We start from the raw sequence: 12178 nt of genomic DNA, 5'->3' as shown, positions 1-12178 counted from the left end.
TTAAATCACATGTATCAATTTAATTTTCTAAAATTATTATTTACTAAATCTCATATACATAACTAAAATCATTGTTGTATACTTGTTATATACAAAATAAATTATGTAATTTGTTTTAAGTCACGCTAATAATTTGTATACTCTCGTATTCTGTCTATTAATTCATATATTAACTTTCTAGTATAATTCAAACAGTGATTTTTTTTTTAATCACAAACTTTATTTTTTAAATATTTGTTAAATCTCTTATTAACTAAAAGCATATAATTAGTTGTAAATAATTGTTATATATTTATTATATACAAAATTTGTAATTTGTAAATTCATGTATTATATAATATATGTCATGTATGAAATTTGTAAACTTGTTTAATAATTTATGAACACATTTATTAAATTTGAAAAGTCACGTGATGTCACATTAATAATTTGTGAACTGAATCATATTTTCATGTGGAAATGTATCAATGATAAAATTATTAATTTTTAATTCAGAATTTTGGATTATATAATCAAGAATGTGTTATGTTGATTGTAGTCGTAATATTTGTTCCTAGGTTAACGCGCTGCGCAAAAGTAACTTTTAATTAGTGTATATCTGATAAATTATAATAGTTGTTATAATTGCGGTTTGCTACACATCCTCTCTCCTCTAAGCGCACACTAATATTTCAGTATATTAGAGTAAAGTAACGGGTTGCATATCTGGTAGAAAGCATTAAATAAATGCGGCACCTGGGGGTGAAGGGAAAATGGAGGCTTCCTCCTGCTCCGCGCTTAAATCACCTTGTTTTACAATGACGACGTATATACATGCATACATACATAGGGAGAAGCACCCTTGCACGCACCGTACCATAGCAAACGAAACCCTTAGAAAGCTTCGCATCCGACGCATTCCACCATCATCCATCCATTAGCAGCAGACGAGTTAAATAATTAAGATTTCAAAGAGTGGATGATGGTATGCAGGATGTGCTCGCATGGACTCTTCACCTACACTTTATACGTTCGCCAGATATTCACAATGAAAACCACCATTATCCTTATGCTAGGGCTCTTTGTCTTCTATTCCTGCCTCTAACAGACAGTTGCGGGTCAACATTTAATACTCGCAGCGCTGCTAATGCCACTACTTCATACAAGAGGGTTGATTCTTTTGTTTCCCTTTTTCTCCCATCTCCCTATGCACAAAGATATTAAAGCACCGACTGACGAATTACTTCCCTGCAGCAACAACGTCAAAATCCAAAAATAAAACGAAACAACAGAGAACTGCAGATGAGAAGCAGACGACCTTGAGAACTTCGCTTTATTCATATTTCAACCGATTATTACTGAAATCCCGATGAGGTGACGTTTGTTTCCTACTTTAGTCTCCACTGCCATTTAACGCTTAAGCAATTAAACGCAGTCCTTTAACAAACCGGGATGTCCAGTTTAGTGCTAGTTACACACATTACGCAACCATGATACTATAATCCAGCAAGTATAGACATATTCCTGTGCTCTTATCCATATTGCTGTAATACGCGTTCAAAGTTAAAAATTGAAATTAGAACGTTCGAAAAAGCAGTGTTTTCACATTTCATAGATTCTTGTGCTTTTATCCATATTGCTTTAATACGCGTTCCTTTTTCCAAGTTTGGAAACCACTGATCTACAGCATCCGTCAACAGTAGACACAAAATCAGATATTCTCATTAGTTTTTATAACAATAAGGATTATCTATTTTAATCATACTATTTTTGTTTTGTCATTTTTTCATACAAAATTTATATTTTACCCATTTCTTAGAATTTCTTCACATTACTCAATTTTTATTAAGACAATACTAAGAAACCTAATTGAAGAGTCTAATCTAAAATTTTCTGTTCTTCTACAATTTTTGTCAATGTAAAAATTTCTGTACAATTTTGAAACATACATTTTTTTAAATTATTGATTTATCGAAAAAAATAGTTGATTTTAAATTTTTCTTATTAACTCTAAAACTATAAATATTCAAGTTTCTCTTGTTTTTACTGCTTCTGTATATAAAAATTGCTTAATTCTGTGCCATTGATTTAATCTAATCTCATCGCGTTCGGGACAAATCTGCTATAGGAAGACGTGGTTCCGGTCTGATTCCATATATTCTTTTATTGGCCGGAGAATATTTTTCATATTACATTTTCTAGGGGGTGGTCGTATTTGTAGGCTGTGGGGGCGGCAGCTCTACCGGAATGCATTAGAGATGTAGTGCACAACGGTGTTTGCATAATTCCATCAGTTGCCGTGTTTAGGAATTCGCTTCAATTATTGGTTCCGAGTCCGCGATTAGATCATTTATGGCGTGGCCATGTAAATCTGCAGAAATGCACATATATACACATACACAAGTGCATACTGCATACGTTCGAACTCATTTGGCTCTGGTCTGACCTGTCTGCTTGGTTATTTCATTTGTTGGCAACGTATGGATATCTTTATACGTTATCCGCAGCAAATGCAATGCAATATTTCGCTCATGTCTGTTCCAACGTGTAATTCACGTTTGCCCTGATTTCAGATACCAAATCAACTTGCCATTTCATTAATCGCCATTTAAGCAACTAGCGCATATACAAATGTAAATTTCGTTCAAACTTTCCTATAAATCCAATTAAAATTTAGTATACTTCAAGGAAGTGCTTCATTTTCTCAGAAACTATAATAGATCGAATGGATCCAAAAGATGTATATGAAAGCTGGATATTATAGGAATGTAGCGAGTATTCATATATAATTGTAGATTTATCCATTTGGCTGTAATTCGCATTCAAATCTAAACAAAATAACGCTCAAAAAATGCAGTGTTTTCACACAAATATAACAAATTTGGAATTATAACATAATACACCGTGTGTGTGTAGAAAATAAGTTTATTTATAATTTGGGGCCGATCAAAACTTTTCACAATTGTTGGATCTCTTGCTTCAATGATATGAATTTATCATCTCTCAAAATACGCATTTATTTTTTTTACATGATCTTCAAGCGTTTTATGCTCATTGTAAAGTCAGAGATTTTCAACACCAAAAGCTGTCATCTGCACACTGAATTTCTTACAAAGCAACTCTGGTTGCTTTAGAAGTTTATCTATGTCTTCAATAAGTTTTAATTTTTTATTTGTTACTTCCTCTACAATTGCACCCATAACATCCTGGATCTCATCTTCCAAAGTAGAAATCCAATCTTTCAGATATGATTTAACACTGGTTCTAGTTAATATTTGTATATCATCAATCAAATTCTAGTTTTTTTTTTACTTGATTTAGTTTAGTCGAAGAAAGGTTGAAAAGAAGATATTGGAATTAAAATTCCGCTCATTATATAGATATATACTCTTCGTTGTTGTTACTGTCTTTCCGTCTAATTGGAAATCCGTTTATGTAAGCGACGGTTTTTAAAAACCGTTATTATTTTTTAAAGAAATTTATATAATTCGAAAGCCGTTTTTTACAATTAAAAAAATTATAAGAAATAAAATAATATTTTAGAGTCATTTATTATTATAGTTTTATGTAATATTCTAAGTTTTGTTTATTTGTTGATTTTCCTTTTATTTTGTGAAAATTCTAAAACCGGTTTTGTAGAAAAAGTGAGATTCGAAAACCGTTTATTTTTTTCTAAAATCTGTTTTTATATAAATCCTAGCTTATTATTTTGATCATTTCGAATGAAAAAATAAGCTGGAATTGAATCGAGAGGAGTTTGCGGACTAATAAATATAAATAATGACTTCAACCTTTTATAAGACTTCATTAAAATAAAAACAATTGGAATTTACAAAAAAAAAATAGAAATGGGTTTAAAAAATATTGAAATTTATTGAACGGAATGGAAGAAGTGCTTAAAATGGGAAAAATTAAAACTGGTATTGGAAACGGCGTTAATTCCGGGAAATTGGAGAAGGCTGTTTGCTTTTTACGCGCTCCTTAATTAGTTCAATTCGCGACGTCCTGCGGTACCTGAGAGGTCGAGGACGATGGGGGTCGCGTTAATATTTGAGGGCCCCGCGCAATGCTTTTACAAACGCGTTTTATAAAGACCTCCCGGTAAATTTAACTACGTGTTTTACGTCGTCCTCGCATAATTCACGTCCGCGATAAATACTGGATGCGCCACTTACAGAATGGCATCCATAACTTTCAGGACAATTTTCACATCCTTCCGTCCTTGACTGCAACAAAAAAATAAATAAAATAAAAATAAATAAAACCAAAAGCGCAATGGAGAAACGAAAAACTTATGAATAAAACAAGGAGGCGCGTGGAATTGGTTTCGTTTAATGAAGGGATTAATTAAGTGACCCTTGGGCTGCACAAACCGCACGGGTCACATAATATTCCACTACCTGTAATATAATTATAAACTTTCCTAACTGGTACGTGTATTCTTTATGAGTGAACGCACGGAATTAACTTGTGCCTTGTGACGTTATCGATTCTGCTAAGGAAATTCGTGTAATTAATGAAAAATTCATATTTTTTTTTTCTGATCCGTTATAAGCTTTTCGTGGATGCAATGAATGGGCGAACAACAGCAACAAACTGAAGAAAATGGGAAAAAATGCAGTATGTACCGAAAAACCTTTTTCCCGAGCAGCCACTATTTGTTTTGGCCAAATATAAATCATCGTCCTATGATTTATCACCGTCGTCCTTTACATGATTTATGATCGGTCCTTTTTTAACCAACATCCTTGAAATTCGTAACAGCGCCATCTCGTGTCTATTCTTCAACACTCAATAAGTTCCAAATACCGAATATGGATGGCTCTTAGATTTTAATTACTTTTATAGACAAGACATAGATGTCCAGGAAACTTCCCTTAATAAAAGTTTTCTAAATTATAAATCCAAAACGAAATATAGTTATACAACATAAGATGTCGCACAACACTACAAAATTGAATTTATAAAAAAAATACTGAACCATATAGAATATATAAGACATTCGTATATAATACGCATACTTTATTTAAAGGAAAAAAATGATATTCAATATATTTTTTAAACAAAATCTTAAAAAAAACAGATTAATTTTAATAATTTATTATGAACAATATTTTATGTTCTGTTATATATAGTTTTATGTACTTTTATATATCGTATATTTTTGTACTATTCGTAACAATAAATTATTATTTAATAAATAATAAATAGATTTTTCAATTAAATTTTAAATTTTGAGATACAAGCAACAGAAATATTTTTAAGATTAGATTTTTTTTTATAAGATGTTAGAAAAAAATTAGACGTTGCAATTAGCGTGGACTAATTACAATTAAGATTATGACTACAAAGAGCAATTTTGTCAATTGACGCAATTAAATAGCGAGGCTATTGTAGAGTGACTCGTATCTAAAAGAGTAACGAACTTTTCTTTCCCCACGTTGAAAACCCGCAGCTAGTTTCAAATGCAACGGAACATAACACCCCAATTTTACGAACGCCGCACGTTGCAGTGGGTTCGTTTTTTTTTTTCTTCCTCCTTTTTCCCCACCGAATATATTAAGGTTTGTTTCATTATCCGAGTCCACGAAATCGAGCAGATGAATGAATATCCGTCGCTGCAAAAACGTAAAACTGAAAATAATCTAATTGGATTTTAATTGGATTATTTAATTGGAATCCAATTTGAAAAGCAATAAGTGGGAATAGTTGTAATTGAAAACTACAAAAATTTAGTTATATGCAAATGGTGTATTATGATTTTATAAATTATGAGAAATATATGTATTTTTTTTTAAAGGTATTTAGCGTTATTTATACAGATCATAGCTAAATTATCACTCACTCAAATATATATTATATAATAAAAAAAAAATAAAACAAAGAAATATATATATATAAACATTAGTAAATAAAAATATTATTGCAAAGATCGAGGAATTGTATCAGTCTAAACATCACATTGAAACAGTGTCACAAACATAAAACGGAATTCTCATTCTCGATATACTAATATTATAAATTTTCCTTTGTACAATTTTTAGTTTTTTTTTATTCAATTTCCTCGATCATTGACGAACACCGTTTAAAAAAAAAATTGGTATTTGTGCACGTAACACCAGGAAACAAATAGTCAATACTGAAATATAATTAGTTGAATAAAATGAACAGTAACACATCGATAGAAAAAAATAATATGGAAAGTAAACATTGATCGCAATCGGAGCGCATAGCGAATTCTTAAGCGAGCCCAGATCACAATAATACATATACAAAAAAAAAACTGTATATGTTGGATTGCACAGGAAAGACTGCGGCCGGCAGTCGCCGATAACAAAACAAAATAATAAAAAGAATAATAATAAAAAAAAAATATTAAAATAATAATAAAAAGAACTTTGGTGTAAAAAGCATTGCGGTTGACCAATCCTAACCATTTTCGGAGGGCACAAGCTATTAGGGCCTTCATATATGTACAACGGGATATATAGACTAGGTCTATGGTCCCGATCAAATTCGAATCATGCCCGCGCACATATGTACAAGATAATATAATATTCTTTTATAAGTATATACAATATTTACAAGTATTTTGCCCAAGGATGTTCAAGTCTATGAATTTCCAGAAACTCGAACGATTTGTACTAGATGGTTGCAGCGGACTCTTGGTGATTAAAGTCGCTTGAAGGAAGATGACCTGAAGGTGGTCTTCTGTTTGGCGTCAGAGTTAAGAGTCTTTGATTTTGCTCTGAAAATGCGCAACTCTTTGGCATAATCAGGGTGTGACATGGGCAGGTAGGCGTTGGGCGCGCACAGATGTCCGTAGCTCTCGTAGAATTTCTTGTAGCCGCCGTCCAGGAGGTACACCTCCGGAAAATGTAGGGACGGATAGCAGTCTTTGTTGTGTGATCTATCAATGTTGCGCAAGTAGCGAGATCTGCAATTAGAAAAAAAAAAAACGAAACATGAGTAACCTGTTTTAAGCGGTAAAGGAGAGAAGTAACGTTTTCTTATAGAGATAAGAAAATATACTTACAGATTGGGTCCACGTTCGCTGGAGAATTCGCAGTGAAAGACGATGATGTGTCTTTTCTGAGCTTCTTGGGTCTCAGGTTGGCCGTTCTTTGTCTTCAGGTTGAGCAGCTCCTCTTGGACCTGCTGCTTGGTGTAGAGGTTTTGCGCTCCGGCGATGTGGCCGCCTTCGAATTCGTACGGGTAACGGCAGTCGATGATCTTGAAAGAGGCGACCATGCTGTAGTCTCCTCGGATGATGCCGGCCAACGTAGACGGAGTGATTGATTTTAAATCTTGGTGGCGACCAGGGATTAAAGGCAGGCAGAATGCTTTGCTGAAGTCGCCGATTAAATCAGCGTCAGTGGTGGAGCGCTGCAGAGCCGACTTGATGCTATCTTCCGTGGAAGAGATGCTGCGTTGGAAGAGGGGCTTGGCCGGGATGCGTTGAATGACTTGATCTTCGTGAAACAGGCGACTCCTCTTTGTGTTAACGGGGCTCTGCAAGTCAGTTGGCGGCTCCGGACGTTTAAAATTTCTGATTTCGACCTCTTCGTTCATCTTGAATAGGCATGATCGAACCCTGCTGGAATTCGGCGTGTTGCTGCTAGCGATCATGGATAGAGCGCGGCGCATCGTTGGACGAGCGAGGACCATCTCTGGCGATTTCTTTGTCTCCTTTATGGTTCCGGTAATCAACTTGTTGAAATCACCAGGTAAATTGTTGGATTCGTTCTCCTGCTCCAATTCGGAAATGTCCAAAAATTCTTCATCGTTCGAGATCAGCGACACGAAGGACAGGCCCTTGCTCTTCGGCGAGGTTCTGCTCGATTCGCATGCACTGTATCCGGAATCTTGCGAGTTGTGGTCGTGATCTTCCAACGGACGTCTCAGCGTGTACGAGCAATGAGTCGGCGAACCATCGCATGACATACGAGCTGGACTATTACTCTCGTACATCGATAAGTCAGAATCGAACTTCCTCCTCGGACTTGTGAAGCTCTGGTTTTCCTTCTCAGTGAAGGACTCCTCCATGGGGTAGACACTGCAGCACTGCCCGTTTTTCGACATTCTGTAAGTGGTCAACGAATGATTAGATACAAGGTCGTTAAACTTTATCGGTGATAACGAGAGGAGAACGGTCAAAAATAAATTTACAAAACACATAATAATTACGCAAAATGGATGGCTCTGTAATTTATCATTTATCATCCACAACATAATTTTTGTCAAATGCAATTAAAACGCATCAATATTAATGAGCCGGTCCCCGGATATTATTATTATTATTATTCGACTACCTGACTTTGGGTCAAGCAGTCTGTTTAAAAGGCATTCCCGCCAAATATAAGAAATATGTTGATTCGTTAACCTCCTTCAATTCAAATTTCACTCTCGAATCACGCGGCAGAAATTCAAGTCTAACTGTCGCGAACGACTCTGGAACGAAACTGAAGGTCTTCCTCCCCAAAAAAATTATATATACTACTACATTATCTCGCGATTTTTATTTATCCGCTCTTCTCTCACTCTCTCCGCCGCACATATATTTCAATACAGACAATGTATTTGATGCAGAAAGCACCTGCTCGTGTTTTACATGCATGCGATATTGATATTTACCTTGTAGATTCGCAAGTTCCGCAAGAGTTACTCATAGAATCCCAAAACATGATGTTGTTTTCTTTTCGTCGGTCTGTTGATGACGATTAACACTCTCGGTACGGTTACCGTGGATCTGACGGAAATACTGAACCGCGGAATTTTTCGAACGAGCACTTTGTTGTTACAAAGATTGTATGATTTTATTCCAGATCTGATGGGCACATCGGGCGTTGCTCTACTGCAGCGAGCTTACTTGATACTTGATCACTTGCACTTGGAAGCTAACTGACTCTCCTCGGCGTTCCAAAACTATATATAGTAGTATCCCCTACCACCATTCCGTTGCCAGCCAGAGTGGGGAGAGCCCTTCCTTAGGGGTTGATAGACGCAAGGGCGCGAAAATTGATACACATGGTAAACCGAAACTTACTTCTACTTTCAAACCTAACAACTACCATAAACTATTGCTACAAAAACAACAACAATAACAACAAATTATTCACACACACACACACAAATTAAACAAAAAAATACAAATTATTACTTCATTATTACTTACATCACAAAATATTAGTAAAAATAGTAAATCCAATTTTGAATTAATTACGATTACAAGAAATTCCGTTAATTTGGGCGCGCAATTCACGTATTTCGTAAGTGCAGTTAGGATACACAGATAACCAGAGTTACTATCAACGTTACATATACACTTTTTTTTACTATTTTATTTTGAACGAACTTAATGGAAAACGATCTTCGATAAAGTACATCAAAACGATAACAAACCTTTACATAAACAAATTTAAATTCGCATCAATCATTATCATCGAGTCAAAGTCTTTAAGTCAAATAACCAAGCACACAATTAATATTATTTATCAATTGGACTATGTTTTCTTATACTTCACATAAATGAAACATTTGCAAAATCTACAATTCGCGTAATATTATTATAAATATAACATAGATTTACATTTGAAAAAAGTAAATTAAACAAAAATAATTACATAACCAAATAATAATAATGAAAAAAATAAAATTTATTTTACGGAAACGTAATGTTTAAGAAAGTAGCAACAAATTAAACAAAAATTTGTAATAAATTAATTAACAAAATTAATTTAACAAAATGTAACATAATAATTATTGTTAAACTAATAAATTATAAAGAAATAATTTAATTTTTATTTTTTTAATTAACTTGATTATAGAAATTATATATTTCTTTTAAACAAATAATTATTAGTTTGAAAAAAAAAAACGTAATTTTTAATATAATTAAAACATTAGAAAAAGAAATAAAACGTAAATTTGAACCAAAATTGAATATTATTACATAGTTGTAATTTAATTCCATACATTTTGATAACTAGAACTAATCTAACAACGCAAATTTGTTTATTTTCGTTATAATTCGTTATATATAATTGTAATCAACAAAATGGAATATTAATAATTGTTTAAACATATAAACAAAACATTGTGCGAAAAGCAAATTATTTAGTTTTGCAAAAAAAAAACGAACATATTAATGAATTAAAGCAAACATTATTATTGAAAAATTTGTAAATAAGTTCTCCATTATATAATTAAATAATGAAATTATATATCTTTTGAAGGAAATTTAGAAGACACTGAAAAAGTATATTTATTCTGTAATTAAATAAATAAATGTGTGTATCTGTTTGAAATGCAAGGAAAAAATAAAATTGTTGCATGAGATAATGTTGCAGCATCCGCGCTCATTTTGATACGGGACCGGAAATGATAACTAGGAATTCATCTAATTAAAAGTTATTCATTGCAAATGGTTTTGCCTGTGAACGAAATGAAGAGATATTAAGGGAAAAGACCTTAGGGTGATACACATATGCGGATATGTATGTGCATTCGCATTGTCCTCTTCCTTTCGGTTCCTTCCTCTCCCTGTCTTGCTGCATTGAGGAAGCTGCAACGAGGTGGTAATCTGTATCAATTGGGGGATAGTGCCGTGAGAAGAATCTAGGAAGTGTTCCGTATGGGAACCCCCGGGTTCCGGAACAATTGGATCCGGGGTAGATTTTTTGTCTATTCCGTTGACCAGTTTCTATGGGAGAAGCAGCTAATTTGCAGATTTTTCCCCGGACGGAAAAGCAAAACAGGAATTTTTAGGATATAAATTTTCAAATAGTTAAATTTAGTGATTAGCGCGCGCTTTTTCATTTTTTCGTCCCCTGCTGCACCCACGGAAAGCATGGCATGTGCGGGGCTCGAGTCATGTGTCCCAAAATTAGGTTGGAAAAAAAAATGTATATATTGTATTTATGGAATCAACGGAAGGGGGTGTCGCGGTCCGCGATCCGACCATCGGACCGAGTCGGCATCTGCCCCATAGCATGCATATGACGCCGTTTGACCCCCGAACTAGCTGCACATTTAATTTCAATTGTCTTTAATAGAACGTTAGAGCAGACCGATGTCGAACAAATTAAGGGTGAAAGCACTCATTCGGCCATAACCGACAGGTCCCGCATGCATCGTCAACGAGCAAGTGAAATGAATAAAACAATGGGCAGGTGAATTTTCCCTATTCCACCGTTTTTCCTTCAGTTTATCCGCACATTTTTATTTTTCATTTCTTTACACTCGTGAATGTGGAAGAAGAAGAATTCTTGAAGAATAAGAATATTATAAAGAAAAGGGTTTCAGGCCTTTCCTGAAAATCTTTGATGGCGCTAACAGATTTCTGCAAACGGTAGGGTTGCTGCTATTTATGAGCTAAACAATAAAGCTCTAACACTTTTTCGGTGTCTGCTATTGCATTGTCGGAAAAAAAAAGAAAAAAGAAGCAAACCGAAAATGAAAAAATCCGATCCGTTACGCTCTTCGTGTTTATTTCCCCAAGAAAACGTTAGCTTTAGCGCCATTGGAAATCAACCAGCGGATCAACCCTCCCGTAGCACGTGTCTTATTGAACGCAGAACCGCGCATAGATTATCTTTGTACACACATGTTGCTTAAAATTACCATTCTTAAAATAACGTTCTAAAACGATTATTTCAAAAAGTACTTACATTCATTTGGAATTACATCAAACGTACATATGCTTAAACTTTTATTTTTAAATTTAATTAATTTCAACTTAAAATTTATTTACTTTACTATTTTACAAATAAATTTACACATTTTTTCCAAAACTTCTTAATAGTTTGGAAGGAAATTAATCTTTTTTAGTTTAGTTCAAATATCTATGGTGAATATTATTAAATAATTTTTTTTAATTATTAACATTTTTATTACTCATAATTTCATTATCATTTTTGTCCTATTATTTTTTCTATGGTTACAAACTTGCTTTGTTTATAAAGTAATTGGATAATTTTATAAATATTTAATAACTAAATTATGGATATTAAACTTATTTAAATTTTTTCCTCAAGCAGACTAAAATTTAACAAATATATACAAATTAACCGTAATAGGAGAAATGTATGGGACAGGTACAAAAATGATATGCTAATAAACTTTAAAGTAAAAGTTAGGAAATCTTTAAGAAAATTTTCAATGTAAAAAAGATAAATGGACAATTCTGTAACAAAAAAGG

General features: G+C 33.5%; 1 protein-coding gene across 2 annotated transcripts; it reads right to left on the bottom strand.

The window, feature by feature from the left end:
* Positions 1-5892: 5892 nt before the first annotated feature.
* On the bottom strand, positions 5893-8868 carry LOC108564920 (M-phase inducer phosphatase-like). Of its 2 annotated transcripts, none has more exons than XM_017924119.1 (3): positions 8292-8391; positions 7016-8062; positions 5893-6916 (listed from the first exon to the last, which is right to left on the bottom strand). In XM_017924119.1, exons 2-3 carry the CDS (start codon positions 8059-8061, stop codon positions 6652-6654), a joined length of 1311 nt encoding a protein of 436 aa, XP_017779608.1. In that variant the 5' UTR covers position 8062; positions 8292-8391; the 3' UTR covers positions 5893-6651. The 2 variants fall into 2 exon arrangements, with proteins under 2 accessions (XP_017779608.1, XP_017779607.1); XM_017924118.1 differs by lacking the exon at positions 8292-8391 and adding an exon at positions 8614-8868 and having other exon boundaries at positions 5894-6916.
* Between the last annotated feature and the right edge of the window lie 3310 nt (positions 8869-12178).

Source organism: Nicrophorus vespilloides, unplaced genomic scaffold (genome assembly GCF_001412225.1).
Source record: "Nicrophorus vespilloides isolate i.1.1-1 unplaced genomic scaffold, Nicve_v1.0, whole genome shotgun sequence".
Lineage (NCBI taxonomy): Eukaryota > Metazoa > Arthropoda > Insecta > Coleoptera > Silphidae > Nicrophorus > Nicrophorus vespilloides.
Note: the sequence above shows the minus strand (reverse complement) of the source record. Positions and strands in the feature narration are given on the sequence as shown.

Bases quoted from the DNA above. Each gene is read 5' to 3' on its own strand.
- LOC108564920 (XM_017924118.1), bottom strand. From the start codon at position 8,663: ATGTTTTGGGATTCTATGAGTAACTCTTGCGGAACTTGCGAATCTACA. The intron at 8,063-8,613 runs GTAAATATCAAT...GACCACTTACAG, and splicing joins GGAACTTGCGAATCTACAAG to AATGTCGAAAAACGGGCAGT. The intron at 6,917-7,015 runs GTAAGTATATTT...TTCTAATTGCAG, and splicing joins AGCGAACGTGGACCCAATCT to ATCTCGCTACTTGCGCAACA.